Consider the following 27938-nt stretch of genomic DNA (forward strand, 5'->3'; position numbering starts at 1 on the left):
GTTACGATGAATTAAATGCGCTGACACTTCTTTGCGCCTACCAAACAGCACTGAGTGGAGCGGGTGACCAGTCCAAGATGACGGACGCTCTGGACGAGGAGGACCACCAGAGTGCCGGAGCACAGCCTCCTTCAGGATCTGACTTCGGGCAGATGAGGTCGTGGACCGGGATGAGGACCGTTGAGAAGAGCCCCGCGGAGCCGGGGTGAAATTCTGCTGTGCTCGGCGGGGTGTGGGGTGAGTTGTTAGGTGCGTTCACTGGGACAGGCGGGAGCGGTGGAGATCCGCTGAAATCATTTACAATTCTGGGAGGTGAGGAAGAAGGTCCCAGGTTCCCAGCCAGTGGTGGAAATTTGTGTGCGTCCAGGATGTTAAAATGATTTTGAAGCTGAATGTTACAGGTTGTAGGAGCATGAAGTGACAGCCTCTCCCTCCTTTTGCGATCGCCGACAACCAACTAGGTGTCCGGGTGTAAAGGAGTGGAGCTGACTGGGACCTTGGGTTTCGCCCCGAGCTGGAACCAGGGGTCCTCAGGAAAGGCGGATGGAGCGGAACCAGCGGCCGGTGCGTTAGCAGCGGCCTGTGTAGAGCGAGGCAGAGCAGAAGCAGCAGCAGGTGGAGTGGAACCTGCGGCCGGGGCCGTAGTAGGGAGCCGTGGCCTCAAGCTCTTTACTGGAGGCAGAGACTTGTGCTGGGCCGAAGAGGATAGTGTCCAGGTGTCTCTCAGCTTCCTGGATTTTGCAGAGAGTAGAAATCCTCTGCTCCAGCTCAGAAAAACGCTGCAGTTTAGTATTCAGAGAGTTACGATGAATTAAATGCGCTGACACTTCTTTGCGCCTACCAAACAGCACTGAGTGGAGCGGGTGACCAGTCCAAGATGACGGCCCCACGGCTCGTCAGTGCCGATAGGCAGTAGCGGTCGATGCGGCGTCTACTCTTTTTATCTCTATCGTCTGGTCCTACAGGTCCATCCCTTAGGTTGAGTCCCCTTGGTGGCCTGGCGCACTTCTGTTTTGTGGAGTGAATTTGCAGCATTTCTCTCTTGCAGTTGTTTTGGGGTTGTTTGTGTTCTGATATTTGCAGCATTTTTCTTTCGTGTTTGTTTTGTGTGTTTGTAAGTTTTTGCTTCTGCTTCGTTTCTGTGATTGCAGCATTTTTCTGTTGCATTTGTTTTGTGTGTTTGTGTGTTTTTGGCTTTGCATCATTCCTGTGTTTGCAGCGTTTTGCCATTTGCGACGCATTTGCCCTTGTCGGCCACCGTAGTGTAGCTCAAGGCAATTGTTTACGTTAGTGAAGATTGAAACAGAAACATCATTCTGTTAATAAATATATTGGTAGAGTAAATTTGTGTTCAGGAAAAGCAGCATGCAGCAGTTTTTGTGAGTGCAGAAACTTTATCACCTAAGTCCTGAGCGACAAGCTAAAAGCCAAGCTCGGTGGAATTCCCTGGAAGTTTTTCCTGGCTTTATTAACATCCTGGCTGAGCTGCACTGCTTACCGTTGATGCCCTTAAGGGAATGACAGACTGACTGATTGACTAACTGTGCGCTGGGGTTGGGTGGGCTCTGTCGTAGACGCAAGGTAACATGGTGGAGGTCCCCGCTGAACCCCAGACTCCCTCTGAGAAAGTAAGGCTAGATTTGTTACCCATCCGCTCCAGTTTTCAGTGCTACATCCTGATGTGCATGGGAAAGTATTAGGTTTGGTTTCCTGAGCATAAACCCACTGTTTTACTTCTGTCAGATAAATATGTAAGGAAAAAAGATGAAGAGCAAAGTTTTGTATTGGGCCATTGTTTTGTTTCATATGCTTTTCTAGCATATAGACAGCCAAACTAATGGTTAAAAAAGAAGAGAGATGACAAAAACTTAATTTAGTGATGATTAAAATGCATTCTTTGAACTAAAATTACATTTATATACAGTATATGTATGTGTGTGTGTGTGTGTGTGTGTGTGTGTGAGAGAGAGAGACACACAGACAGACAGACAGACAGACAGACAGACAGACAGACAGATAATGCAATGAACCAATTGTGTCTACACATTTTTTTGATGCCCATCATGTTCATGTTTTTTAATATATGTATTTTTTATCTATGACTGTTAGCGTCCTTATGAAAACAAGGCACTTTCTCATGTTTTTCCCAGTCCTTTCACTGAAGTGAAATGTGAAGCAAGGGAACGACACACATGTTGATTCTCACATGATTGTCAGGTGGCATGTGCTCACCAGTGACTTGATCTGTATTTTGAGTATTTCTTCTCCAGCTGAATCAGTTAATGAGCAGAGGTTTTTCTTTTGTTGCGTCATTGTAAAATTGATTTGGCCCTCAGGGTTTTTTTTTTACAGAGAGGTTTTTATATTTAGATTTCATTCCAGGAAAACATTGCTTTCACATGAATACTGTCATTTTTTTTCCTCTGCAGTTAGAGGTGCCCAGAGGATTCGGTAGGGAATGTTAAGCCATTGCAGTGGTTTTCCCAGGATTCCTCCTGCAGCAGAGCTTATGTTCTTGTTTCTGGGAAATTATACTTAGCACACACTGATGTACAAAACTGTGTTCAGTAACGTATTGAGTGAATGTGTGCATAGTGTTTGTGACCATTTGTGGAAACAACAGTTTGATGTTACAGTCTCAAACAACATTCAGATTCAAACATCTGTGATTAAAAAATGCCAGAAAGCACACTTCAAGCTAGAGTGTAGCAGAGATGGCTAATGGCTATTATAAAACACAGTGAAATATTGTAAAGTAGTGTACACCAATATGTCTGCTGCAGCTCTGAGAAATGAATATGCAGTGAAGAGTCAGTGTAACACTGCAGTACAGCTCACTGTGTTTGGCTGCATACATAACAATTCTGCTGTCACGTGTCATTTTAAACTCAAAGTGTTTTCTTTGATGAGAACACCCACAGAACACCAACAAACCTCAGATTACCAACAAACTCCAATAACCAGGAGCCAGGCTGGAGGATAGAGAGGAAAGAACCGGGGCGGAGGCAGCCAGCCAAATGGCCGAAAGCAAACGAGGTGGAAGTTTGGCAGCAGCTCAACAAGTACCTCAGTGTCACCCTAGAGCACTCAATGCATGGCCAGGTGGAAGCCAAGCTGAACCACATTGGAGACATACTGTACGAGGAGTGCAGAGGCAGGTTCGGAGTAGTGACTGGATAGCAGAGGGCTGGCCCAAAGCAGAAGGGGAGAAGGGAGAGAGAGATCAAGCAGTTGGTGAAGAGGTGGCGTCAGCTCTGAAAACAGTGGAGGAAGGCAAGCAAAGAGGAGAAAGAGCCTGAAGCCACTGTGGGAGGAGGTGAAGAAAAACCTTGCCAGCCTGCAGAGGGCATAGCGTATTCGCAAACGCTGAAGGCGGAAGAAGGAGAGAAGCAGCTTCTTCAAAAACCCCTTCAAACACACGAGACATTTGCTGGAGGACAAGAGAAGCGGGAAGCTGGAGGTCACCCAATCAGAGCTAGAGGATCACATCAGAGAGCAGTACAGTGACCCAGCAAAGTCAACCCCGCTGGGATCACCAGGTTATGTTCCTCGCCCAGCCCCCCCATCCTTCCCTTTAGACACTGACCTCCCCAAACTCGGCGAGGTAGTAGAAGTTGTGCGGAAAGCGAGAGCACCCTCAGCCCCAGGCCCCAACGGGATACCATACAAACTGTACAAGTACTGCCTAGGTGTCCTGAAACATCTGTGGAACCTCCTGAGAGTGGCCTGGAAGAACCAAGTCATCCCCTCGGAATGGCAAAGAGCTGTCACTGTTTTTTAGGAGGAGGAAGGAGGCAAACTCCACCACCATCAGCCATTTCAGGAGCATTGCACTCCTGAATGTCGAAGGGAAGATCTTCTTCTCCATCCTGGCCAAGAGGCTGACCGCCTACCTAACAAACAACGGGTACATTGATACCAGCTGCCAGAAGGCAGGCATGCCAGGATTCCCAGGGTGCGTTGAACACTCTACAGTCATATGGGAGCAGATCCAGAAAAGAGAGAGAGGTGACCTGCATGTGGTGTAGTTGGACCTTGCCAACGCATACGGGTCTGTCCCCCACCAACTCATCAAACACGCCCTGGACTTCTTCTACATCCCTGTCAGCATTCGTGCCCTGGTAAGAAGTACTTTGAAGACCTCCAGATGCGCTGCACCCATTAGGACTTCACTACTGGCTGGCAACAGCTGGAAGTAGGCATCGCCATGGGATGCTCAATCTCTCCCATCCCGTTTGTCGCAACCTTCGAGATCATCCTCATAGGGGCAAGGAAGATGGTCGGAGAAGTGAAGCTACCATCAGGTCAGAGGCTACCACCAGTGAGAGGCTACGTGGACGACATCACCACCATTCTCCAGACAGCAGCATGTACAACGAAACTGCTGAAGAGGATTGATGAACTTGTGGGGTGGGCGAGGATGCAGATCAAACCCTCCAAATTATGCAGGTTGTCCCTCAGGAAAGGGGTCAGAAGCGACCAGATCACCTTTGTCGCAGGCGGTGAGGAGATCCCACTGCTGGCAAGTCAACCCGTCCGGAGCCTGGGCCACACCTACACAGCAGACCTCTCCGACAGGCAGACGGGGGAAGCAGTGAGGAGGCAGCTCACAGAGGGCCTGGCCAGAATCAATCAGAGCCAGCTCCCTGGCAAGTATAAAGTATGGAGTTACCAGTTCATACTGTACCCAAAGGTGACGTGGTCTCTGAAGATGAGCGAAATCCCCTCCTCAGTGGCAGACAAGATGGTTAGGCTGGCAAATTCATTCATCAGGAAGTGGCTGGGACTGGAGTACACACTTGCATAAAAGGCACCGGTAGAGGTGCATCAGGCAGTAATGCCCAGCAGGTAGACCATCAACCTGTATCTCCATAAGTTTTCTCAGCTGCCAGTGGTGATGCGTGTCCCACGGTTCTTAGCTTGGGCTCAGAACCTGTGTGGAATGCAGTTCTCCATTCTGGTTCACGGAGACATCATTATTCCAGGTGAGGTTTCTAAGTGTCACTGTCAGTGTGTTAATGGAGGCAGTGCTTCTGAACTAAGAAGGAGTAAATAACAACAAACATCTGTGGTGGCATGGGTATCCCTCATCCTCATCCTCATCCTCATCCTCATCCTCATCCTCTTCACTTACCAATAGGTCTTGCCTATTGCAGCAGGTTTGATGTTTGGATCAACAGCAGCAGGAAGATCTACTTTGTCAGCTGCTGCATAGGTACTTCACAGCTCAACTACAGCTTTGTTGTTCATATGGTGTAACTTTGCATGACCACATCTAAATATGATACATTGTTTAGAGTCATTTGACTTTCGTCTTTGGAAAAAGGATTTTTTTCTTTTCTTTAGTTTTATAGTATTGTTGACACTCTAAGAATAAGTGCACAGTATGTTGCCATTTCTTTTGTTCATATTTTAAAATACTGCACATTTCATGCTGCATATGTACAATAGTTGTCATATGTTCTCTCTATCCATATTAGCTTTTCAGCTTTTTGCTGCACACACTCTTCTAGCTGATGTCCATGCCTCTTTAGAATGTGTTTCATAACACTTCCCTGTACACTGGAAATATTTAGTTGTGTGATCTTGTGTGTCACATGATCTTTTGCCAACATCTTTTTAATACTTCTGTTTTTCGTGAAATACTGACATTGGTTTTTGATAACCACTGAATTTCTCTGGTCTTTTCTTTTGCCAAATTAAGCAGTTTATTGACTTTCACTGGATTCAAATTCCAACTGTATCTGTGTTTGGTGCAGGTTTCAGGTTTACTTTGTCTCTCTTCCTCTATGTTTGAATTTGTCCATCTCTCATTTCTTGCAGCGTATCTGCTGGGAATGATAATGACGTTTGCTGTGATGCTGCTGTCGGAGATGGGACAGCCTGCTCTACTATACCTGGTGCCCTTCACCCTGATAACCTCTGCCGTGGTGGCTGGATGCAGGGGAGAGATGAGGCAGTTCTGGGCAGGAACTACCTATGAGGTGAGGGGATCCGAAAATTCAAAAGACTGAAGTACAGAGCAGGGCTATTTGCAAAGACATATGCTCACTGCTAGTCACTAGGAAGTAGAGGTAAGATCGGCCCTAAAAAATCCAGCCCGATCTGACCCAGGCCCGCGGGTATTAAAGCCCGACCCGGCCCGAGCCCGATCAATTAACTTGATTTGCAGGCCCGAGCCCGAAACAAACCCGAAATTTTATATCGCAAGTTTTCTTAATGTTAAAATAATCTGCATATTTTTATGATCATTATAAATGCATTTACACAATGAAATAACGCTGGAAAAGTTTGTTAAAGATATTTCTGTGTGTGATATTGTGCTCACATGGACGCGCCTCTCTGACAAGGAGAGGAACAGCAGCAGGAGCAGGTCTCTGGGTTTCATTGTAGATCACAAGGAAGGGCATCTGAGATACACGGGGTAAAGCCTCCAGAGCGCAGCAGGTTCACTATAGTCTTCGTTACCAAAGGCGGAAACAAACAGACTTTAAAAATCCTCCGCTGGAGACTGCGCGCACGGATGAATCCATTCATACATGTTTCTGGACCAGCTGCTGTTTGCAGAAGTCAGACCTGCTGAGGTAGGTGGTCCACGGCGGTCATCTCGGTGTAAAGTGCGTATTGTGCGGGAGTTCAGTCTTGGGTCTCATCCTCTTGAACATCTGGCATTGAGCGCTGCGTAAAGCGCGCGCGTGTCCCGAGCCGTGTATTTGGTTATTACAGACTTCAAATAAATATATATTTATTAAAAAAAATTAGTGAGAGAGAAGCCCGGCCCGACCCGACCCAAAGTTAATAATTGACATTTTGGGCCCGACCCGGCTCGGGCTCGGGCTTAAGATCTTACCTCTACTAGGAAGACATTGTAGATATCTACTATTCAGTGCTGAGCTGCCAGTGCATGACATCATAAAAAAGTATCTTACATGTTCAACAGCCCTGGTCAGCCCTGAGGGTTTGCTGTTTATTTCTCTTCACGTCACTGCACTTTTTTCTTGCACACTTCGTGAAGAATAAGTTTTTCTTGATTTACAATTGGTATGAAAACAGAAACAACCTTCACTGTTAGGGTTAGGGCAGCTGCAGCTCCATAGAACCATTTCCAGTTTGCCAAGCAGCTGTCTTGCCAGGCATGTAAACTGAGACGAAGCCAGTTAAACCAGACCACCTGAGACTCCTGCAAAGAACTTGGTCCATGTATTGAATGACAGCCACAAGGGATGTTATTCAAGGCACCTCTCCCTGTTCCTCTGTCCTCCCTGTGATTGAGTGTTTGTATCTGTTCAAGCTGAAATCTTGCTTCTGTCTTTTTTGAACTGCGTTGTCCACAGCACAAGTCAGATATTTTTTTTGTATTTTGATTGATCTCGAGAAAACTCTGACTTTTATTACTAAGTGTATTGCTTAGGCCTCCTAACCTTCTATCTAATCTTCACTTAACATCATTTAGCTCTCTGCAGCGAGAAGTGCTGAGTAAGCACTACAGCATCACCACGCTGTTATTACACAGTGAAGTGCAATAACCACTGTGTAATATCGGTGCGCTCTTAAACCTGCTGTGGAGCTTTTGTCCCCCCCCTCTGGCAGTGAGAGTAATTACACAAACACTGTCAACATGCTTGTGACACCAATTCCACCATGCTAATAGCTGCTGTGCCAACTCCATTTCTACTGTTGCTCATCAGTATGATGTGAACTCATTTGGCGAGAGCTTGAATGTAACTGAGGTTCATTTATATGTCAAAGCTTCAAACCTGAGAAATCTAACATGAGTTGCCCACTTGTAGTATGTTGACTGACTCTACTCCGGTATTTTGTGCTTTCTTTGACATACTGAGTTTACAGAAATGGAAAGACATCGGTCATTTACACACTCCTCAGCCTAAAGTGTGACACACTGAAGAGCAAACAGCAAATAAGCGTACAGTACATAAACACATGTGCATAAATACATTTATACATAATATGCAAACAAACATGGAATTATAAAAAACAACCACAAAGTTAATCAAATATGCTAGAGAACAGTCATTTACAGTCTGCTTTTGAGTTGTATTCCAACAGCTATGCATCATAAATGTACTTGCCAAACCAACTAAACAGAGCAGATAAATTTGAACAGTAAATTGTCCGTCTTTCAGGACCACAGCAGCAATTTTAGTGTTTGAGTGTATTCACTGCAAACGTGTTACTTTTGGTTATTTTCCAAACCATTCTGTAAGCTTTCAGGCTGCTTTCTTATGGTCCAGCCAGCCATTGGTGACAGTTATTGCTCGCGCAGTGTGAAGATTAACTTGCTGTGACCTGAAATTTCCTGTGACACTAATAGCATCACAGTGGACTTGTCAAAGTCACCTAATTGTAGCTGCATGTCATCTGGTTTCATGGTTTGATCCCACTTCACTGGATGCTGCTGTTTCTGTTTTTTTACCCAAGGCTCTGTAAGTTTACATTCCCAGCTGGCACAAACTGAATCAGAGGCAACCTGGGAGTCATACAATTGACCAAAATGGTCTGCATTAAAGTAGAGATTTACACAGTGTGTAGTCAAATCATGCAAAAACACCTTTATGTTCCTCACATTTCTCACCGTTAAGTTCGATGTTAACTTGGATGTGTATTGAATTGTGAATGACCTTTCGTGTGTATGTGAGACTGAACAAAACAAACAAAAAGAAGAAGCAGGAAAGAGATATAATTCTAACGTGGCTTCATCTTCACCAGGTCTTGGACTCCTCCAGGGAACCTTTGCTGCCAGGTGTGCTTCTCTCCAGTCCAGACCCCACCCCTGCATCCATCCATCCATTATCTATACCGCCTATCCCTTTCGGGGTTGCGGGGGGGCTGGAGCCTGTCCCAGCTACGATGGGCGAGAGGCGGGGTACACCCTGAACCGGTCGCCAGCCGATTGCAGGGCCACATGCAAGGACAAACAACCATTCATACTCACACTCACACCTACGGACAATTTAGAGTCATCAGTTAACCTAGTGAGCATGTTTTTGGTCTGTGGGAGGAAGCCGGAGTACCCGGAGAGAACCCACGCATGCACAGGAAGAACATGCAAACTTCACACAGAAAGGCCCCGTCTGACCCGGGGATCGAACCGACAACCTTCGTGCTGTGAGGCACGCGCACTACCTGCTGCGCCACCGTGCAGCCCCCCCCACCCCTGCATCTCCTTCCATTTTACAGTGTTGCTTACTACAGTGCCTGATCTTTTCTACAAGCTTCTTTTTGTCCCCCTTTCTTTTTTTTTTCCCTGTGGCATTTTAACCTCTGATGTCCAGCGTCAGTGTGATATTCACAGACGCAACAGATGTCACACCTTTTTAAAACATGTAGAATGGAACAACCTGTGCGTTGACAGCACAGTGTTTGGCATTAACTGACCACTAGGTGTCTCTAGTTGATTGAAAATAATCTTTTGTGTTTGTCGGAAGAGCTTCTCAGACACACTCCACAGTGCCCTTGTGTTAAAGCCATGGCCCTGGAATAGCATTAACCTCATCTCTTTATTTCTGCAGTTAGTTTTGTCACTCCCTTTCTCAACCCATCCATCTTTTCCAACCAACGAGGGCCACTCGTTTTACTCTATCCCTCATGCAGTCACCAACATGTCCATGTTGCCCTCTGCATGTTGTTGCTTTCAGTTTATCTGTGAGAGCTGTGGCATGGATTTTGGGATGTGTTATCTCTGTGTTTTTTTGTATTTATTGAACGTACCGCTTGCCTGCCGTTGCGTACATTCAGTCCGTATTTGTCTAGCATTGCTATTTGGTGAACCAAAACATAGACGAGTTACTAACTTTTTGTCTCTTCAGAGGGAAGAACTGACTGCTCCATAGAAGGAGAAAAATGCTGACTTGCAGTGTTGTGAATAGACCCAACTGCTGGATGTTTTTTCTTTTTTTTGTACCTTTTAATATTACATTTGCAAAGCAAGGGAACACGTTTTATTCATCAACAGATTCAGTATGGAACAGTATGGGTTAATTTGACTGCTGTGATTGATGTTTAGAAGGCTATTAAATATTTGTAGGATGGAAGAGAGACGTTTTAAGTGAAAGGCTTGTTTAGTGCCTGAAAGTTCTGTTAGGTTCTTGTTCAGAAAACTGTAATAACTTTGCCTTGGTGACGATTGCATACATCAAAATGAAAAAGCACTTTATAATATTTAGCTTGGCGATTGTTTCATGAGGCCTGAGGGTTGGGATTTAAATGACTTGTAGCCACAATATTGATACATTTTTGATAACTGTACTGGGGTTTCTGTGTAACCTGTTTGTATGATGTGATTTCTTTCATGGCCTTATATTAAAATGAACAACTTGTATTTAATGTTCTTGAGTGTGTGTTTCTTGCCTTGTTGAAACTTCCACACAGAAACGTAAGTCAACCAAATCTTCCTGTAGATAAACTGCAGATATCTGGAGATGCAGTGGCTTGATCTGTTGGGGAAAAAAACATATGGCTATTATTAAATGCATGAGAGGAAAGACAAGTTGTTTTTTAAAAGGACTTCCAGAGACTTAATTTTGCGTGAGATAGCCAGGGGCCAAACGGCACCAAGCATTCATCAATAAGCTCTTAAAATTAATTTTGCAACAAGGGAAGTTTTAATTGTGAGGAGGGTTTAACAGAGCTGCGTCAGTGTTAATGAAAGGCATCAAATCCGTATTCATGCACCATGTTTTTCACATAAATGTCACTTTTAATGTACAATAATAGAAAGCTTTACTGAAGAGGAGCAGCCTAGTACGAACACAATCCATCTAGTGCTCATAAAAATCATCATCACACTCATCAGATTCAAACATCTGAAGAATTTGACCTAAAGGACTCCAGTTAGTGTGTTTATGATGAACACACTGTGCTTGTATGTTCAAGTGTTGAATCATTTATCCCATCTGATTTCATCTCGGGACTCTGAAAGTTCCATTATAATTGCATGCTGTGTTATTCTGAAAAGGGTTTGATTTATTTTTAAGAATAAGCATAAAAGGCTCAGCTGGCAGCAATGAAATATTTTGTAAGGATTTCGTTCTCCTTGTGACACGAGTGTTGTTTATTGTTGTTGATTGTTGACTTAATATCTGTAAATCTGAGGAAAAACCCCCATAGGCCACCACTTCCTAATACGGTTCACTTAGCGTGGCTTTGGGGATGGTTAATGAATAATTTACTAATACTTTATAGACCAGTCAGAAGCTTTAAATAACACACTTTGGTTGCCAGGTTAAAAAACAAACAAACAAACATTGCTGTTATCTCTTTTGGTAATAAAACAGAAATGCTGTTGAACAATACGCTGAAGGGATTCTCACTTTCTAACATCAACTCTGCTGTTCTAAATGTTAATGGTTCATTAATAAATTGTGTTTTTACTGCAAGTAAAGTTAGTCTGCAGGGAAAAGCTGATGTGTATCAAATGGATTTTGGTTTGTTCTTTCAGAGCATCTCATAGCGGGTCTATCGTATTCAACCAGTCAGCCAGGCTAAATAAGTGAGACAGAAAGAGGGAAGTCAAAGTAATGGGCCTTTCTTTCTGGCTGTTTGAATTTATTAGGAAGTAAAACAAAGCGCACATGTGGCCGCTGGCTCCGCCTCGGCCATGTGACAGTGTCCGGCTGAGTCAGCCGGCTCGTCACGCAGCGTCAGTTCGGAGTCGCACAATTATGAAAAAGCAACCTTCCGCTGGAGGTGCAGCCGAAGCGGATCTCTCCAGCGTCCACCGGGCTTTCCTTCCAAGGCTAACCGAGAGCACCGCCGATAGATGGATAAAAGCCACGACACAGCTCTTCCTGAGTCTCAACGGTGAAGAGAATGGTATGTGATCCTCGCTGAGCTGTCGGCTCGTTTCCTCCGCGTTTTTTAGTCTGGTCAAATTGGCGCTGAGGATCGTCGTGACTGATCGGGGGTTTTGAGTGGCAGGTTCCCCCCCATGCATGCTGCCTGCCTGCCTGTCAGGCTCCTAGCCGTGATCCAGGTGGCTTTTTGCTGTGTTTGCTGACTGTCTTGCTGCACCGCTAAAACACAGTGACTCGGATGTGATAAGTAAAGAGTACACGGTGACACACTGTCTAGCAAGAAAACCCCCAAATCACGTACGGGCGTAACGTTAGCAGGCTAAATAGCTAGCTCGCTAGCGCTAAATGCTAGGGACTGAACCGAAGCTAACTAGCTACGCCAGCTGCGGTAGCTGGCTGATGTTAGCCGCGGTTTCTTTTCCACAAGGCAGCAGTCAGAGCGTCTCTTCATTATACAGTCCTCTAGATAATGAACACACAAAAGACTGCGATTCAGAGCAGCCAGCACTTGTTTAAGACACATTTCTGCCAGCTGTCTCAGATGTCGGACAAGACACACTATCATTGGCAGTAACAAGTCAATGCCACCTTGAATGGCTGCCAAGTCCGTTTAAACTGAGTCTCTTTTATCCCGCCAGCGTCGAGCAAAGTGATGTTGAAATGGTGCATTTATAGTCTCAGACGTGTGTCGGACCGCTGTGCGCCCACTCATGGCTGCGTGCTATTTGGCGAGAGTTAAATGTTTTAGGCCTGCTGCTCTCATTGCCGGAGACTTGTGTCAACATTTGGAAGTTGTAATTTCTCCTCTTCCTCTTCGTGTCAAGCACGGCCCCCTCTTTTCCCAAGAATTTCCTGTCTCGTGCTCTCTGGAGCAGCAGGATGAGGAGTTCAGGGTGGATGGAAAGAGAAGATGCCTTGTAGCCAAAGCTGTGAGTCAGACTTAACCACACAGTGTTGTTGGTCCGCTGGATCATACTGAACACACTCAGTGCTCAGATTATACTCTGTGATGGTGGTTCAGGAGTGGAGCACACGGATAAAATCCTCTGTGAGAGTACATGTCAGTTTCTATCATCACATTGATGTATTGTAATCTGAAATCAAAGCAGATGGGAATATCTGATTTGCATGACCCCAGTGATTTAAAGACCTGATATTGAAGTTGACATTGACGCTAAAATCATACCATTGCGATCGATCAGTCCTGCTCATTGATTTGCCCGCAGTTTCTTCTTCCACCCGGAGATATTAAAAGCAGATATACTGCTGTAGGAAGAGTGTGGCAAAGTCTTATGACTGCAGACATATTTCTACCAGATTTCTGACATTTAAAGTAGAAACAAGTATTTAGTAATGTGGATGGGATGGCCAAGCAGCGACACACATTTCTTGTTTATTTACAGCTCCAGTACCACAAAAGTTGGGACGCTGTGTAAAACTGTAAAATGTAAATAAAAACAGAATACAGCAATTGAGCTTTATCGACAGCAGTTTTGTGAAGTCTTCCTGAGCTCATGTAGTCATATCCTTCATACAATCATGTGTTCACAAAGTGGTGAACTTCACTCCATCCTTGCTTGTGAACGACTGAGCCTTTCCAGGATGCCCCTTTCATACCCAATCATGATACTATCACCTGTTACCAATGAATCTGTTTATCTGTGGAATGTTCCAAACAGGTGTTTTTGGAGCATTCCACAACTTTCCCAGTCAGTCTTTAGCTGCTCCTGTCCCAACCTGTTTGAAATGTTTTGCTGCATCAAATTCAGAATAATCAGATATTTACAAAAATCAATGAAGTCAGTGAGGTAAAACATTAAATATATTGTCTTTGTGCTGTTTTGGTTGTAGCTGGTTCGGTTGTAGCTCAAATTGATCAGTTAGATACATTCAGTAGATGGATTCATTTAAGTGTTGTGGCTTGTAAGTCGGGGAAAATATCATTACCCAAATCTCAGATGATCTGGTATATCTAATCTCCCGTTACAGTCCTGATATACATATTTCTCCTCCACAGTGTGTTATTTGCTGAGACGTCAGAGCAGCCGGTGCTTTTTGCCTCAGTGCAGAACGTCTTATTTCCCAAAGCGCTGGCTTGAGCCGGTCACATGCTGCAGCTCAACAGTGGATGAGGGACACTCCTGTGCCTCTGCTTCTCTGATAAGTCTGATAGCAGCCTGATGAACTTATCGCTGCTTCATCACTATAGTCAGCATGATTTTATCTGTGCCCCAATGGCTAATAGAGCTTTATTATCACACTCTCTTATGTAATTGTGGATAGTTTAACTGGTCAGCAGCTCAGGCTTTAGCACTCTGGGAGCTGGTAGAAAATGTCTTGCATCACTTTGTTGTGCTCCAGAATAGACTCCAGCACTGCTAGTCTGTGTAGTGCGTGCGTGTGCGTGTGTGTGTGTGTATATGTGTGTGTTTTAGCCTGCGGAGTGACTGAGGCTCTCAGAACTCTGTTATCTCATTCTCTAATTCATTTGCACCACACACACACGCCCATTTGAAGATGACTGATAAAGTTTTTCCAGTGGCCCCCGACTGGATTTTTTTTTTTTTTGGATTTTTAAAAAAAAACCCAAAGTGGTCACAGTCTGTTTGTTGATTTTCTGAATGGAGCGCTCCCCTGTCGTTGTTGTCCCCACACTGCCTCCCCTCACTCTGCAGGCCTGCAGCTCCTTGTCAAGCATGCAGCTGACTTGCATGCACTGTGTACTACCCAAAGAGTACTGGAGGGAGTACCAGCCTCGTTTATTGTATGATTTGTGCAAAGAGAGATATGCCTGTTCATGCTTTTCTGGTAGTCTCTCTTAGATATTTAAGCAGAGAGGTTTAGAAGCACTATCTCCTATCCTTAGACTGGGTTAACCACGATTTTCATAGGCTCCCATAACCACGAGCACCAGATGTTGAGAAAAATAGCCATCACATGCTTTACGTTTCTGGGTTACTCAGCTGCTTGGGGGTAGGACTCAGGGTGGCATGCCAGCGTGGTGTCAGCCCATGCTGTGTCTGTCAGAGCTGTGTCCAGGGGGCACGAGTGTGAGAGCTGGAGAGCTGTCGTACTTCGATCTCATGACTGCATGAACTGACTTTACTTGTGTTCAGCCTTCCAGGGATCTTATCTGAAGGCTATAATGAACTCTTTCCCGCAATTTAACATTCTTTTGTAGGCTGATAACTCTGATTACTGTAAGATGTGGAAAGGACTGCCAATTGATAAGACTTGTCTGTGTTAAAAAGTCTCATAGTGTGTGATTTTAATCTCTTTTAATGAAGCCAATATAAAGGCCTAGTTTCATCTTGCTTTGTCCTTATCAAAGGGGTGGCAGTGTTCGTAGCACAATATATCATACCAAGAGTTTAACACAGGCATTTTACAGGGACTACTGGCCAGAGCTGTAAACTTGAGACTTGGTTATGAGCCACACTGAGGTCACTAAAATCAGGACTTGAGATCTGACGTGGAATTGTCTGTTGTGAGATGTATTGTGTCCTTACAGTTAGACACTTGGGACCACCTCGAGACATTTAGTCCTGAGCTCTCCTGACCTTCCTTCGAGACGCCACCCGTTGGTTTGTGGACTGCTGTTCTGAAGCCTCGAAGTTGGCATTATGGCAGTCGCCATCTTGGTTTATTGGAGCCAGAGGTGATCATAGGAGGATATGCATTGCTGTGCCTCTATCCTGATTGGATCTGGCTGAAAACGCGAGGACACACTGTGGTAGTGACTTGTCAATCCAGCGACACCCCACACTCCTGATGAGAGAAACCAGTTCTTTAACGTAACTCAGTTTAAGTAGGAAAATGTTTACTGAATAGATCAAATGAGAAGTTGGGCCACTTTCTCGTAAGCTTACATATAGTCGGACTTCTTTTGCAGCCAGTGGAGTCACTGCTGGCCAGCAGAAAGAATGCAGATTTAAGGCACATCTGCATTGGTTTCGCTTTTCTTGACTTGAGACCTGCTCTGGCAGAAGAACAACTTGACTTTGGACTAGTGTCAAATTTCTTAAGATTTGACTTGGTCTTCCCCCAAAAGACCTGAACACAGCTGTGACAGCAGCACATTTGTTGGCACTCCTTGTTTTTCTATGTCGTTGATTGTAGGGCTGCAACTATCAGTTATCTGCAGATTACTGTCTTGTTTAATTGTTTGGTTTATAAAATGTCAGAAATAATGAAAAAATTCCATCTCCATATCCTAAGTTTGCTGTCATAAAACAAAGAAACTTGTAGATATTTCCATCTTAAACTGGATTTTTGACATTTTTACCTGAAAAAACACTTATTTAATTAATTGTTGCCGAATACTTGTCTGTCGATTGCGTAATTGATTCCGGCTTGCAGTGTGTGTGTCTGTAGATTCAGATATTCAGTACCTCTGTGCTGCACAAAGCAGCTCCTCTGTGACATGACTTAATGCAAAGAGGAACAGTGGTGAGGAATGGCGTGGGAAAACTCCTGACAGGAGCCTCAGCTCAGCGTGCCGTGGAGGATGCCCCAGTTCTCCGTCCATGCTTATTGTGTAACTATCACCATATATACCAGCGGCTCCATTGAAATTCTTCCAGCAGTCCATAATAATTGGTCTGTATGAGGAAGGTGAGGCAGTTGGACAAATTTGCTGCTCCATTTAATTTGGATTTTCCCCGTAAATCTGAACCTTATCTCTTCCAACCCAAAGCTTATTTCTATCCTCCATTACAAAGAATGGGGAACTTCTATGAGCTGCATAGCAGCCAGTATGCTCTGATAGCAATTTCTTAAAGTAAACAGGGGAAAGAAATAAAATGGCAAAAATGAATTGTGTTCCCTCTGTTGGCTTTCTGTGAACCACTCTTCTCTTTGGCTGCAGCTCACACTAAAGTGCTGACCCCATATCCTCCACTCTTTCTAATGGGTAATAGCTTTTGCCAAGCCAGATGTTATCTCTCGCTGTATTACGTCAGGCAGGGCCAGAGGAATGATGGCTTGACCGGCCAGCCTGGTTACATTGTTTGGAAAAAGAAGGAGGGGGAAGGAAGAGCTCAGCTCGCAAGGTTTCTGTGTGTGTGTGTGTGTGTGTGTGTGTGTGTGTGTGTGTGTGTGTGTGTGCGTGCGTGCGTGCGTGCGTGCGTGCGTGCGTGCGTGCGTGCGTGCGTGCGTGCGTGCGTGCGTGCGTGTGTGTGCGTGTGTGTGTGCGTGCGTGTCGGGAGATGACAGTGTGATCAGACTTGTGTACGCTTGCTCTCACAAACGTGTTGGTGTGGATGAACATGACCACACACACACACACGCCCATAAACAAAACTACCGGCATCCTACATTGCTGAACCCAGAGACAGAAAGGTGCTGGATTATGTTTCCTACAGGAACAGTGTAATCATAAAACCTGGAGGTCAGAGAAAGAAGCCGGAGAGGAACAGGGAGGGAGTGAGGAAGTGGGAGAGTGTGTGTGTTGCTTTTTGGCAGGGGGGCTTGAAAGAGCTCAAGTCTTTTGTTGCCTGACATTCTCAGGTGCCATGGTTACAGGTTAGCAGGCATAGCCCGCCTTTATCGGCCTCATTAATACTTTGTTACATCAAGCTGGAATCGGGACGACTCCTCAGTGCAGCGCTGAGACCTCCTTTATGTCTTCAGGTTGTGTCTCACGTCCGTCCCTAGTCCAGCAGCTCGTGCATTGTCACATACATGTTGTTTTATTGTGTTAATGTTGCTTTCAAATACAGAAACATAAAGGAACAGTTTGACAAATTTTGCAAATATACTTATTGTCTTTCTTGAGAAGAGATGAAGATTAATACCTCTCTCATGTTTGCTTGTTGAATATGAATGCTTAAATTTGTATGCTGGAGCCAGGAGATGTTAGCTTACCATAAAGTCAGAGCTAGCCTAGCTTTGTGTTTTACAGGTGCAGGTCAGTGCATTGTGCTACCTTTGGACAGAGCCATGCTAGCTGTGTCTAGTCTTTATGCTAAGCTGCCTCTAGTTTCATATTAAAGGGACAAAGTGAGTGAGTGTGGTCTTCTCATCTAACTCACAATAACAAATTAATTCAGTGTAAAATGTTATTAAAAAGGGCGGCATTTTTTTCAAAGATTTTCCTTTTTTATTTTTTTTCCAGAATTTCTTTGCAGAGTTCTGTTTTTGGTAAATTAAGCAACATTCTCTTATCTTCCAGGAACATTCATTTTTGTTCTAACCTCTAAATAAATGGTTTTGATAATACAAGACAACTAAATTGAAGGGTTGTCTTTACACTGTGGTTAACCAAGAGTTCAGGGCAACGTTCGGCAAAAACAGAAATTCATATCTAAAGGAATAACAATTCCCTTTGCCAGGATGATAATTCACACCTTCAAAACCCATCGCATGTATCAGACCATCAGCCAGGTCACAATACATTTAAATCCGCACACATGTCAACTGCTTGACTGGATAGAAATAAAATCAGCAGCGTGAGAGCAAAATGGAAATTAATTGAGAGGCAAAAAACAGTAATAGCTGTAGGTACAAACTTTAAAATGACGTCAAAGTTACATTAATTACATCAACCTTTCTGACACCTGCAGTATATTTTTCCATCAGGGACATCTAATGTGATATTAACATCAATACTACTGGCTAATATAAATACGTGATAAATATATTACATTAGCGCTGAGGGTTAGCATTAGTTTGCTGCCCTCAGTTCAGTCTGGATTGAGCTTCTTCTTCTCTCTTGGAAATGAGGCCTCTTGAAGCGCCTCAGTTGTTGGGAGAGGTTTTGTGTGTGCTGCATGAATCACAGTTGGTGGTGTGTCTTCAGAAGACAACTAGGTATCCTGTATATCATTGAGGCCGCTGCCCATCCACTAATCTTCTCCCACACCCCCGCCTCCCTCGTCTCTTTCTCCCCAGCCTAAGTATAATATCTAGTTGGTCTCAGACACATTCATCTGCCCCCTGAGTGGCTTCTTACAGATTAACAGTGGATGGAGTTTGGAGGCTGCAACCTCTCGCTGATCACTCAGCTTTTAACTCGGGCCGGATTTGTATGGTAACAGCATCGCTGTAGACTTTGAGACCTGGATGGAAATTGCGTTCAGACCTTGCGAGAGACGGAGCCTGCGAGAAGCGTCGTGATTCGTTGCTGATGATCCGGTGCTCAGGGGAGGCTGTGGTGACTGTGGTTTGTCCAGGAGATGCATGAAGGAGCCTTGGTATGTTCCTGTACAAAGCCCTTAAACACAGAGATGAAGAGGAGGACATCCAGGTACATGCTCAGTGGCTCGGTGTCACCGGTCAAGCGGCGGCATGACCAGTTTAAGATGTTTCTGTAAAACCGCCATTTACAACCATGTTGCACTATGGATGGGGCTCTTGGCACCAGAGATGGCTGCCTTTAGGGATAGATAATTTAATGGAAATGTTGGCATTATCCTAAGCCTCTCATGTTTCTGTGCTGTCTATGTTTACCTTCATGTAAAGGTTAACTAGTGAGGATCATTTGCAGCTTGCTGCAGCAGAAAACAACCTGCTGGTAACTGCCTGCTTCATTTCAGTCCCCGCTTGTTGCAAGGCTGTTGCTTGAGTTTCAGGAATAGTTGAAATGCTTTGGTGCAAAGCAGGTGATGGTGTTTGCAGGTTTCCCTCTTTGTGCTGGGAGGGATTAATGCTGCTAATCGCTCATGGTCCCTCTGAGCTGGGCTGGAGGAACAATAAGGCACGAAGCATTAATTGAAAATTCCTGTGGCATAAATCCTGCCTTTAAAAGGACAGTGATACAGGATGAGAACGCTGGCAGACTGGAGCTAAAGTGCCCCCTGAACTGTAGTCGTCCTCATTTTAGAAAGTTCAGTTTTTCTCTCTTTTTTTTTTTTTTCATTTATTAAACGTTCTAAGCCCTTTTATTTTCTAAATCCTGGATTAAGGCTTACAAGCTCCCTTTCAGGATGTTTGGAGTTTATGATTTTCGGAGAAAATTGGTTTAACTGAAGTAAAACGGACAAATTACCACTTTTGATTTATGCCCGTGTTCTTTTAACTTGCTTTCCTCATCTTTGTCAACCTGCAAAGGATATAATGTGAGCCGCGCTGTTTGCACAAGCACTCAATTACTGCACAGAGGAGCACTCCTCGGGGAACAATTTGCTTCGCAGCCCAGAATGATTAAATGCAAACATAACACAGCCGTAAATACAAACACGAGCATCATCAGCTGCTGTGTGCCGCTCACAGTACGCAACTGTTTCTCTTTGTTCACAGTCCCAGAAACCCTGGATAGAAAGCACTTTCACCAAGAGGGAATGTGTGTACATACTTCCAGTGTCAAAGGACCCCCACAGGTATGTGTTCTGCAGCGCGTCTTGTGATGGCCATGGAAACACTGTAATTGCATGGTGTGTGTTAAAGTAGGCCCAAACCCTAACCACCACTCTCCAAGGAGTAAATGAGTTTGTTTCTACATAATTTTAATGTTTATGTCTGTCACTGTGATTACAGTCTTAAGTGAGAGGGAAGACCAGTGATCATATCAGTCTTAAAGATGGGATTCTTTATTAATTTCTTGTCAGTCTGCCTCTTCTCTCAGGATGTTTGGATGTATTTCCTTGTGTGCTGCTTTAACTGGGGGGAAAAAGATCTTCTGTGTGTGTTTGTGGAGAACTTACGGGATGTCAAATGTAGACATGTTTTGTGGAGACTTACTGGAATCTTACAAAGCTGTGTTAAACTGTATGGAAGTCTTCTTATGAGGCCGCTCACTCACAGTGTGCCATGTCTGCAGGACAAGCACACACAAAGCAGCTTTGGTCAAAGGGCCAGCCGCTGGTGTAAGAGTCATCCAGTTCTAAAGAAATAGTCAGAAAACAAACAGTTTGTGAGTAAAATTCTTGGTTATTTGATTCCAGGTGGTTTCCCACAGTCACACGTGTTTACAGTGTGACCACCTCCACTGAATGTTGTTTTTAGCTTCAGAGGGCGCATTCCTTCCTTTCTCCTTGTAAGCTCGCAGTGACACTGGGTTATTCTTTTTCCCTCGTGTTTTCTTTTACATCAATTATTTGCCCCCAGCTCTTCTGCACTAACTGAACTACGTGCTGCTACTCGAAGATGATTTCAGAGGTGTTAGTGAGCATGTTAGCCACTGTTACATGGGGCAAAGGTCTGCATGTGGCTGTGATCAGAGTCACAGCCCCCTTGCCAGGTTTTACAATGCCTCCTTGGTTAAAGGCCAATCAAACCAGGCTGCCTGCCCAGCTGGCAGATAACCTTCCAAAATGTCCTCCAGTGTCTGCTGAGAACTTCTTTCCAGCAGCGACAGATAAGACTGGCGGACTGTCTTTGCATCTTTGTAAATGATCTCCACATTTAAGAGGTCTTCGTTAATTGAAACCTTAATCAATGTCGTTGTGAAATTCCCTCCAGATGCCTTCCAGGATGCCAGATTTGCCAACAGCTGGTCCGGTAAGTATTTGTTTGCTCTTCACTCGTTTCACTCGTTCTTTGTTACCTGACAGGATTAGCCTGGGAGGGCTAACCGGTTACTTCAGACCAGAAAAAGCCTGAAGGCAAATTCTTGTACAGTGTAATGCCACTGAACAGCAGCCCGCCTCAGGAAACAATTAACTTCCAGGCTTTGTGTGTCAGGATGCACATGCTTGCCGAAGGTAATCAAAGGAGGTGAGGGAACTGAAATGTTTAGGGTGGTCATTAATTGTAGTAATAAAGTAATAAAACATTGATGAGGCACATTAAAGGTGAAGATCGCCTACAGTCTTGAAAGTCTGTCAGAGCTTGTCATCAAGTTTGATTTTTTTATTTCGATTTCTAAGACTTGTTAGGAGGATGAAACTCTGTATTTTAATGTTGAAATACTGATGTGAGTATTCAAGTTATACAAAAAAATGGTTTTAAATATGCACTTGATAGCTACATCCATGATGGCGTTTTAAAAAGACTGGAGCTAAAGCTGCATCGATGCCAGCTCATGTGACAAAGATATCCTTGTGCAGCTAGTTAATCTTAGTGTGAAAAGTTTGACGAGGAGAAATGTGACATCTGATGTTTTTTTTTCTTTCTAACTCATCCCTGTTTTCCTGCTTCACTTCAGGAAGACACACGTGTGCATTTTATTGTTGTTGTGTTTTCAAATCATACATTTTACTTTTCATGTTTCAAGAGAAAGGGCTTGAGGTGGTCAAGTGTAAACTCCCCCAAATCCAATATTGAGCATGACAGAGCTGCTAGCATGAGCCTAAACTCTGATCTGGGAGTGTTCAGGACTGGCTTCCACACAGTAGGCAAATACTGCAGGGTGGTTGTGCTGTCATGAACAGGTTTTTTTGGTTTTCTAATGTAACCTGTGCCCCTTGGCCTGTAGCTCATGATCAGGTTATGGTTTATGGAAAATAATTGCTGAAGGCTGCAAGGTACTGACATTCATGACATGTGCCACTGGTTCTTGTCCGTTGCACAGTATTATTCCCTGCTCCTGAATGCATCGTTTAAATGTACTATTGTTAACATTCAGTATAATCTCATAACCTCAAGGTGCTGCTGCGGGCGGCTGGTGCGGCAGCATGTTGGCTTCACAGCCAGCTTGGCCACGAAGTACTCGGACATGAAGCTGGGTGAAAACCCCAGCCTGTCCATGCCCGCCGTGGAGGAGTGGTCGGTGGAAAAACACACAGAGGCGAGCCCCTGTGACGCCTATGGTGTCATCAACTTCCAGGGAGGGTCTCACTCGTACAGAGCCAAGGTAGGAGGGCACGTTCTTCTGTGCTGGAGGCCATGTAGTTCATAGAAAAACAATGATAAGTGTCTAACAGTCTTACACAGTCATTTTCAAGTATTCTTATGTGTTTTCCTCAGCGTACACTTTATAAAATGTTGATTATAAACCGATCAGTTGACAGAAAGGTCTTTGATAGCTCTTTTTATAATCTGCTACTACTACTTGCTGGTTTCTGCCTTCCAATGTGAGCTTATGCTGCTCTCCCTGCTTTGTGTGTCCATGTGAACGTGCTTCTCTTGTGTCTGTGCAAACGTGGGCAGTATGTGCGTTTGTCCTACGACACCCGGCCAGAGAGCATCCTGCGGCTGATGCTGAAGGAGTGGCACATGGAGCTTCCTAAGATCCTCATCTCTGTCCATGGAGGAGTTCAGAACTTTGAGCTGCACCCACGCATCAAGCAGGTGGTGGGCAAGGGCCTCATCAAAGCTGCAGTCACCACCGGGGCCTGGATTCTCACCGGAGGGGTCAACACAGGTATGTCGTCAGAGATTTGGGCATGGACTGCCTTTGCCTGCAGGCAGCACAGACTGGCTAGACACTGCAGGCCTGACATTGTTGGCGCTGTGGCTCTGCAGACGAGGAGTTATCTCAGACTGGTTTAAAGTGCTTTGCATCAATGAAACTCCTTTGTCAGTGTTTGAACTGAAAAGTAAGAGGCAAACAAGAAAAGAATACATGTTACATTGTGGAGAATAATAGAATATTAAAGCAAACCTGTGGATGTTAAAATGCTCTCTGGCTGTAGGGATGAGCTGGTAGTATTGTTATTGAATAGATATGGCCAATAACTAATTACTTTCCACCCCTGCTCCCTCACAGAGTCCCTAAATGAACACTCACTCCCGCTTACATTATAGACAGAGCAGCACAAACACACAGCCACCATCAGTGTGATGCGCTGATGAGGCAGAAGTTCTAATACCGGGCTCTAAGCGTGTCATTTGGCTGTGTGTCGTGGCCGAGGTGTGTCTGCAGCCACAGCGCGGCGTTAAGATGGTGTGGTCTGATCATAGTGTTTAAATCATTACTCACAGGGTCAATTACCCAGACCAGTGATTACTTTTAATGCCTCTCTGGCACCCTGGCCAGTTGGGATGGTCTCCTGGCTCACAAATTACTGCTGAATCCATGAGATCCATTAGCTGAGGACTGTGGTTCACAAACAACCCCAGGACTAATATACTTGATGTGGCCTTGCCCCATTTTTTGCTGCATTTTGGACATAGAAGTTTCAGGTGTCTTGGCTCATTCTTTTCACATGCATGGCCAATAATATCTGCAGTATCTAGCACTGTTACTGCACAGCACACTGCACAGCACACTGTTACTGGTCACTGGTTTGTACCAAAATATACATGTTCAGGGGCCAGTTTTACTATTTAATTACATTCCGGTCCAATAAATAGTAAAAGTTTATTGATTGTTTAATGCATCTTCCTCAAAGGTGTGGCGAAGCATGTGGGAGACGCTCTCAAAGAACACTGTTCGAGATCATCAAAGAAAATTTGCACTATCGGGATCGCACCCTGGGGAGTCATCGAAAACAGGAACGATCTCATCGGCAGAGACGTAAGACGCAGCTCAAGTTGTTGTCAATGTCAGGTTGGATTGTTTTGCAAGGGTACACTTCGCCCTCCTCTTCACTGCCTTCTCACGTCCACACTTTAGATCATCGCTCCATATCAGACGCTGCTGAACCCTCTCAGCAAACTGAACGTTCTCAACAATCTGCACTCCCATTTCCTCCTGGTGGATGATGGGACGGTGGGCAGGTACGGTGCTGAGGTCAATCTGCGGCGGGACCTGGAGAAACACATCAACCTCCAAAGAATACATGCACGTGAGTGAAAGCAGAAACTTCAACAGTTTGCCTTAAATTACTGAAATCCAGAATCTCATGAGTGAGTTTATTTTTGCCCCAATGAATCTTCTTCTTGTCTTATGCTCATTATCAATTTGCTGTTGGACCTTTAAAGCTGGACATCAGATAAATTGAACTTCACAGTGTTGAATGCATGCCTCCTGTCCAAGCTAATAGAGCACCCCCTTCTGACAAGAAAGACCAAATATTAGTACTGTGTTCTGCTTTCTTCATTATCAGATAATACTACTACTACTACTACTACTACTACTACTAATAATAATAATAATAATAATAATAATGATGATAACAGCTTAATTTGGCATAGCACCTTTCATACAGGAGTTGCAGATCAAAGTGCACATGACTTTTGTCTGATCTGCCAATTTTATATAGAAAGCATGTTAACTCTCACAAGCAAGTCAACTCTGCAGCTGGTGAGAGTCAGATCCGATCAGCAGAATCCTGTATGCACAGATAAGCTTCGTGCGTATTCTAACTTGTGTGGGAGCACCGCTTGATGAATACAGCAGATTAATCCTTCACTTTATTAATGAGGTCATAAGACTCACAGCCTAAAATGTGTGAAAGTCGTACGTTACGCTTTGCGGTAACAACCCACTGTTGAATATTCAGGCGTATTAAAGAAGTCTAAATGATCTTTCATTTGGCTCTTTCACTAGTGAAGTATCATGTGGGTTGCAGTTGAATTTACTTCAGGAAGTCAGGCTCAGGAAGTGAAACCAGTAACAAAAAAAAAAAAAAGTGGTTGAATGGTGATTTGGCTGCTGCTCACAGCATGAACTCCTAATGTCAGACATGAAAATAGTGGATTATCATTCACACAGGACTAAAAGATGTAATTGTTATGAAGTCAGTTTGTCTTTGCCTGGTGGAGCCGAAGTGATAACAGCGAGCCGGCCGTTATCTTCTCCACCTCCCGCAAACTGTCACTTGGGTGAAGCTGTGTTATGTAAATGACACTGGAGCTGAATAATGGAAAATGAAGCTAAGCTATGAGCACACTCTTCTTCCTCATAGGAATCGGTCAGGGTGTTCCTGTCGTGGCCCTGATCTTTGAGGGGGGCCCCAATGTGATCCTGACTGTGCTGGAGTACCTTCAGGAAAGCCCTCCTGTCCCAGTGGTGGTGTGTGAGGGGACCGGCCGCGCTGCTGACATACTGGCCTACGTTCACAAGCAGACTGAGGAGGGAGGGTAGGACACGTGCACACACACACAAACGCACAAAGGCAGAGGACAGGGGTGGGTGGGGAAATGAAGGTGACGTCTGTGGTGGGTGAGCCCAACAAATATTATTGATGTGTGATCAGTGTTGATTTGTTTGAGTGTAACAAGTGGAAAAGGAGAAACAGTAATGTTAATTAATTAAGCAGAGATGTTAAAAGTTCAGCAGAGCGCACAGAGCATTTTAAAGATGTGTGATATCAAGGTTCCAGCAAGTGTTTTATTGAATATTTAGTTGTTAAAGTTCAAACCTTTGTAAAACCAAATGGCAGCCTGATGCTGTTCGTGAGGAATCATTCGCTGTGCTGGAGACAGTGATGCTCCTGTTTTTTGTTTTTTGCTTTAGTTCCTTTGATGATAGCGTCGTTGGTGGCTCCTAGCTTTTTTTTTTATAACAGACTCGGCTGCGGTTGGGCTGTTAGAAATCCTTCTGGGACAGTAATAGACAGAAATAGATGAGAGCCATCTTCATCTGGTCCTCAGGCCTGAGAAAGACCTTGATTGAAATCTTGCGTCTTAAAGTGAATAAAAGTATTTGTTTGGAGCCAAACGACGTGCAGACCTTTCTCCTTTGTTCCTCCTGTTAGCTTGAATGCAAAAACTTTAGCAACCCCAGCTAACTTGACAGTGAATAGCAGCTCCATCAGACCAGGAGTTTCCAATCCAGCTGTGAGCACGTTGGCGTTAAAAGGTTGGCCTTTGTTACAGGAAACATGCACAGATCCAGAGCAGAGGGGTAAAGACGGGGTTTGTTTTTGCTTTTGAAGGTTAGTTAACAGGAAAAGGGGGATGGAATCTAAAAGTAAAAATAGGACAGACAATTACATAATTGAACAAATAAAGCATTTAAAGGCACCGGGTGATTGTACGGCTGCCTGGTGTTGTTGAGGGATTTTTAGGCAGGACGTGTGCTGGAATCAAACCTGTACTTTAAGTGTTTTATAGCTGTGTGGGTTTGAGCAGCACGACTGTGACCATGTTATACTGTAATTCCTCCACAGAGGCCTTCCTGATGGAGTGGAGACTGACATCATTGCAACCATCAAGAAAACCTTCAACTTCAGCCAGAGCGATGCCATCCACCTCTTTCAGACTCTGATGGAGTGCATGAAGAGCAAAGAACTGGTACATTCGGGAATGTTTTCATCGCATGTTTTAACCCTTTTCACACACTGCTTATAGTTCACGTTGAGGTTGTGGGTTACAGGGTCTGGACAAAGTCTTGGAAATATGGAAAATGGGTCATTTTAACCACCATGTTTTCGAGGTTAGGAATACGCTTGAATTTGAATACACTCTTTGAAAAATGCCTGCTTTTCATCATAATCTTTCCTCTACACACACACCCGTCAACAGACTGTACATCGATTGCTGTGGGTGTAAAGGTACCTTAAAAGTGCTTGAATTTGAAGCTGTAAGCCTGGAAAAGGTCTCTCACCGACACATCGGCGACGTCAGCTGATGGCCGTCCTGTTTGCTTTCACAGATTGATGTATCACATATCAGAAACTCAGAAACATCTGGAGAATGTCTGTGGGAACATGTTCATAAATGCTATCTTGTTTCTCGGAAAACAGATCACTGTGTTTCACATCAGCTCCGAGGAGCACCAGGACATTGACGTAGCCATTCTGAGGGCTTTGCTCAAAGGTTAGTAGATGACTTCTCTTTGAACCCCCCCACCCAGCTTCTCTGAGTGTGAAAGTCACATAAAGTTGATTCAGTCTATTCATATGCTGAGGTTGTTGGCATTGGGAGATTAAGATTTCAGGACTTGGTCATGTTTTCGTTCTGATATAGATATGCTTTGAGAAGCGTTCCCCCCTGTGTGCCCCCCTCTTTGTGTTCCTCAGGAGATCATGTTGCTCGTGTTCACAAGGCCTCTTTATTCCAACGCAGTCAGTCCCTGAACTGCATGTCCTATTCCTCTTCATCTCTGCGGGCTGGTAGAGAAAGAGAAAAAGACTGACTTTCACCTAAGCACTTTGTTTCAGTCATGCTGTAGAAAAGGAGAGAAAACACCCACCGTATGATGGTTTTAACTCACTGCTGTGTGAACATTCCCCTTCTCAAGTGTGGAACAAGTGTTTCACCTGAAAGAGGGAGAGGTGTGTAGTGCTGAGTGTGGGCAGCTGCAGCAAATCAGTGCTGGTCACTCACCCTTGTTCTAGTTTATTTAGACAAAAGCAAGGAATTTGTGAGTGACTGCGGCTGATCGATAGTCTGGAGAAACGGTCTCAGACACTCAAA

General features: G+C 44.5%; 2 protein-coding genes across 6 annotated transcripts in view; both read left to right on the forward strand.

Moving 5' to 3' along the window:
• The first annotated feature begins 1966 nt into the window (after positions 1–1966).
• LOC139329434 (signal peptide peptidase-like 2A) lies at positions 1967–10344 on the forward strand. Of its 2 annotated transcripts, XM_070959761.1 has the most exons (5): positions 1967–4985; positions 5141–5215; positions 5824–5984; positions 8728–8761; positions 9828–10344. In XM_070959761.1, exons 1-5 carry the CDS (start codon positions 4898–4900, stop codon positions 9866–9868), a joined length of 399 nt encoding a protein of 132 aa, XP_070815862.1. In that variant the 5' UTR covers positions 1967–4897; the 3' UTR covers positions 9869–10344. The 2 variants fall into 2 exon arrangements, with proteins under 2 accessions (XP_070815862.1, XP_070815871.1); XM_070959770.1 differs by lacking the exon at positions 8728–8761 and having other exon boundaries at positions 2040–4985.
• Positions 10345–11635: 1291 nt separating this feature from the next.
• Positions 11636–27938, forward strand: part of trpm7 (transient receptor potential cation channel, subfamily M, member 7) — a 35688-nt gene continuing 19385 nt past the window's right edge. For 3 of the 4 annotated variants that reach the window (XM_070959644.1, XM_070959652.1, XM_070959668.1), the window contains exons 1-10: positions 18970–19059; positions 20052–20131; positions 21213–21251; positions 22338–22545; positions 22842–23055; positions 24026–24150; positions 24250–24421; positions 25484–25658; positions 26690–26813; positions 27266–27338. In XM_070959644.1, the coding sequence (XP_070815745.1) occupies positions 19009–19059; positions 20052–20131; positions 21213–21251; positions 22338–22545; positions 22842–23055; positions 24026–24150; positions 24250–24421; positions 25484–25658; positions 26690–26813; positions 27266–27338 (1261 nt within the window). In that variant the 5' untranslated portion in view covers positions 18970–19008. Of the gene's footprint in view, positions 11833–18969; positions 19060–20051; positions 20132–21212; positions 21252–22337; positions 22546–22841; positions 23056–24025; positions 24151–24249; positions 24422–25483; positions 25659–26689; positions 26814–27265; positions 27339–27938 lie in introns of those variants that run through there. The other variant, XM_070959660.1, reaches the window with a different exon arrangement.

This window comes from Chaetodon trifascialis, chromosome 1 (assembly GCF_039877785.1).
Source record: "Chaetodon trifascialis isolate fChaTrf1 chromosome 1, fChaTrf1.hap1, whole genome shotgun sequence".
NCBI lineage: Eukaryota > Metazoa > Chordata > Actinopteri > Chaetodontiformes > Chaetodontidae > Chaetodon > Chaetodon trifascialis.